The sequence below is a fragment of the Galeopterus variegatus genome, unplaced genomic scaffold (genome assembly GCF_000696425.1).
Source record: "Galeopterus variegatus unplaced genomic scaffold, G_variegatus-3.0.2 Scaffold3564, whole genome shotgun sequence".
Taxonomy (NCBI): Eukaryota; Metazoa; Chordata; class Mammalia; order Dermoptera; family Cynocephalidae; genus Galeopterus; species Galeopterus variegatus.
Window position 1 is genome coordinate 217463 of NW_007729675.1, and position 3843 is coordinate 221305.

At 56.0% G+C, this 3843-nt stretch overlaps 1 protein-coding gene across 1 annotated transcript in view; it reads right to left on the bottom strand.

Moving 5' to 3' along the window:
* Window positions 1-350: 350 nt before the first annotated feature.
* ST3GAL1 (ST3 beta-galactoside alpha-2,3-sialyltransferase 1) overlaps window positions 351-3843 on the bottom strand; it is a gene marked incomplete at its 5' end in the record, with an annotated part of 9477 nt that continues 5984 nt past the window's right edge. The window contains one exon of the mRNA XM_008585415.1: window positions 351-1728. Coding sequence (XP_008583637.1) covers window positions 1555-1728 — 174 coding nt within the window. The remainder of the gene's footprint in view (window positions 1729-3843) is intronic.

Sequence of the window (3843 nt, forward strand, 5' to 3'; positions counted from 1 at the left end):
TCTGATTAAACATCAGTAACCAGAGCTGACGATCTGATGCCTGTGGCTCACGCCTCTCTACCTGGCCCCAGTGGGGTTTCACTGAGTTCTGCAGATTCCCTAGCCTGAGAATGAACTGACGTGCACAATGAGAAAGAAGGCAGGCGGGCCGGAAGCGAGGCAGCACAGGGCATTTCACAAACCCTCCAACCTGCCATCACGGGATCGCCCACCAGCAAGCCCACACACCCTAGACACCCCCAACACCCCATGGCCGAGGAACCCTACGACCATTCTTTAAGCTCCGCGTTCCCCAGCTACTGGTGAAGCAAGAGCAAGCTTGATGAAAACACCAGGACCAGCAACAGAGCCCCAGAGTGCACACAATGTTGGTTGAATTTTTAAAAAATCAATAAATAATCAGGAAGACTAAAGAGGGAAAAAGAGAGTAGATGGGGAGTGAGAAGATGAGGTATGTGCCAGTCACCGTTGTTCCTTGGATGCCCCTACCCCAACCCCCAGGATGCCACAAAGGTGGCCAGCAGAGACTTGGGTCCTTGGGGAAAGTGCTGGCTGCTGGAGGTCCCTTGTGTGGTCTTGGAGGGTTATGGGCACCAAATCCAACAGTCTGTGGAAGTGTCAGTGGACGTTCCATGGCTGATGTGCCTCTGGGTGGCCTTGAGTATCACCTGAGCATTGTTCCAAATCAGGCCCTGGCTCAGGACTCTAGAAAAGATGTTCTCAGCTACAGAGGAGCGGGGGCTGCTGGTGGGGACCGGCTTTCCCGAGTTGGGGCTTTTGCCTCATTTCAGCCAACACATGCATTTCTTCCCCAAAGGCACGTGGAATTAATCAGATCTGCACTCAGCCATAATCATAACCACAGAGATTGATCACTCCAGGGAACATCGACTTGGAAAGAAGGATCTTCGGGAGTCAGAAACACGTTGCCATGTTTCTATGAAGATCTTTGGGGTGGGCAGCCTATCATAAATGAGCTTTGGGAAGAAAGGAATGATGGGGTTGTCACACCAAGCGAGAGGCCAGGCTTTGTGCAAAGGACAGCATCTCGCCCTGAGTGCCAATGCAGCCCAATGTGACTCTATCCTGGAGGTAACTGTCACTCGGAAACATCCCAGTGAGAATCGGAGGTTAAGAGTCAAACCTGCAGCCCTTGTGTGGCACGTCTCTCTGCCCATCTCCCCCAGGAAATTGTCCTGACTTTCAGAATATGGGAGTCTTTAGTGTTTGTACCCCCACCCCTGCCACAGAGGCCAGACTGTTTCGTGTTTGGAGACTGGACCTTTCCCAGCATCTCCCCAGCTTGGGACAGCAGTGGAGGAAAGTTCTCTCCAACCGAGGCAGGTTCTGAAACCCGCTCTGCAGCCCAGCAGAGTCCCATGACCTTGCTGCGTAGATGCTGCTGGAGGATGGGCGCGAGAGGCTGTGTGTGGCACCTGGGCACAGCCCCAAGGCTGGACCTCAAGGCTCTCAGAACGGACGACCCCGGCGAGATGTTGGAGCTGGAAATGGAGAGGCGCCATCCGGTGCGTCCATCCTCGACTCTTCACAGCATCATCTCCCTGTGAAGATCCGGATTTTGTTGATGGAAGCCAAGGTGGCCGTCACGTTGGACTCGAAGTCCGCATCATGCACCCCCGTCTTGCGAAAAGCCCCTGCTGATGGGTTGTTCTCCCAGTAGTGGTGCCAATTCCCTTTGCTGTCTGCCCCAAAACCATACAGGTCCACCTGCAGGGGAAAGCCAAGGTCAGAACCAGACAGCAGGCGGTGGGGGGCATCTCTGAGAAAGGGAACCTGTAGACATTCCCAGAATCCAACCCGACAGTCAACACCATTGCCAAGGATTCAGATCAACCCTGCGCTAGGTTCCTGGAACTCTTGAGGGCTTGGGAAAGCAAAAGCATGGAGATCCAGTGCCAGAAAGTGCCCGAGAAGGCACCTGCACATGGGTTCCCTGAAGGGCTGGGTCTCACCACTGGGGCAGGTGCAACCTCTTCTCCAAGGCTTGAGGAGCCACGGAAGGAGGAAGTAGAATGGAGCTGAATGCAGGGCAGGGCTCTAGGGCCAGGCAAAGAGCCCCAAATCCCAGCTCTGCCACTTACATGGTGGACCCTGGGTGTGTCACATCACCTTTCTGAGCCTCACTTTCCTCATCTGGAAAATGGGACCAAGAATCGGAATCACAACAGGGCAGGTGGGAGGTGCTGATCCTTTTCTGCTGAGGCCAGTATCACCTGGTCCAGGGGCCCTCACTGTCGAGTGGGTGGGGGGCCTTCCACACAGGTGGCAACACTGATAGGGCACTTACTGTGTGCCGAGCACAGTGCGGGACATATCAAAGTCCAGGCACACCTTTCACAGGGGCCTCCGGGTGGGTGCTTGGGAAAGTGGGGACCAACTCAGGTCTCAGCCCTCAGAGCTTATAACTGATGGTGATCATCAACTGAGCAGTCCATGGAGGGACCGGCTGGATTCAGGGCTCCCACAGCACAGAGGAGGGGACAGTGACCCAAGAGGCCAGAGGAAGCTCCTCTGAGGTGACATTTGAGGTGGGTCTTGTAAAATGAGTAGAAGATGACCAGGAAGAGACCATGTGGAAGGACTTCCAGAGAGAGGGCATGCTATCTGGGCTAAAGGACATTTTCATACTTGAGGGCTGGAGACAGTGGGGGCAGGGGGACAGCTCCGTGGCAAATGCAGCTTTTTCAGTATATGCCAGCATGGACACGAGTCCACACAGAGCAGGGACATTAGTGTCAGATAGGAGGGAGGAGATGAGAGTCACATTTCTGAGGCAGAACCTCAAGGGGTCTGTGACCAGTGCGCTGGAGGTGGAGGGTGGGGACATGGGAAGGAAACCCATATTTCCAGCTGCAGCCACTAGTGGCTTGTGGGAAAACAGCCGAGGCCAAGAGTGCGGACCTACCATGCAACCCCCTTGGCCCTTCCTGGGATTTCCAACCTCAAGCCCAGAGGGGTGGGGTTGGGGCTAGGATGCATGTGACACGAAGGGACATCAGAATGCCCTGCGTGAAGCCAGACCAGGGAGGAGGCTGGGGAGGTGGAGGAGGCGGTGTGGCCCTCCCTCCTGCTCCTGTGCCCGGGGTGGCCGCGAGCCTCAGATCATCAACCCCGTGGACGGCAAGGCAAGGCTGTGTGGGAAACGCACGCTCCAAAGCTGCTGGTTCTCAGCCTCGGTGGACGGTGGAACCCCTGCGTGCCCTGACCTCACCCCAGGAATTACGGTAAAATTGGGCCAGGATGTGGCCCGGGTGCTGGAATTTAGCTCCCCAGACGACTCTAAATGAAAAACTGAGGTGGAGACCATGGCATGACACCACTCTCCCTGATGGAATCCGATCCTTTATTTCCCTGCTACATCCGAGGGTCCTGGTTCTGCCACAGATGCTCACACAGAATGTGCCAGAACTTGTGCTCCTGAGAACTTTCTCATAGAGCACTGTCACTCCCTAACACCCCTGTGAGACAGCATCACAAGCCCCAATGTAGGAATCTGGGCTTCTGGAAGACACGGCTAGGCCCTCTTGCCCACCCTCTCCCCCGCTCTCTCAGGAACGCGGAGTGGCGCGCCTCCTCCTCCGGGCAGGCCCCTGGGCACGGGGCAGGGTGGCCTACCTCATCACAGACGTGCATGGAGAAGATGACCGAGAGGATGCCGGTGGACGGGTAGCGCCCGTGGCCCTGCAGCCAGCTGTCGAAGACGTACTTGATGAAGGCCGGGTGGTAGATCAGGATCTGCGGGGTAGATCAGGAGGATGCGGCTCTTCATGAGTTATGGTCGGCAAAGGACACGAAGCATCTATTAGGTGCCCCCCCACTGTC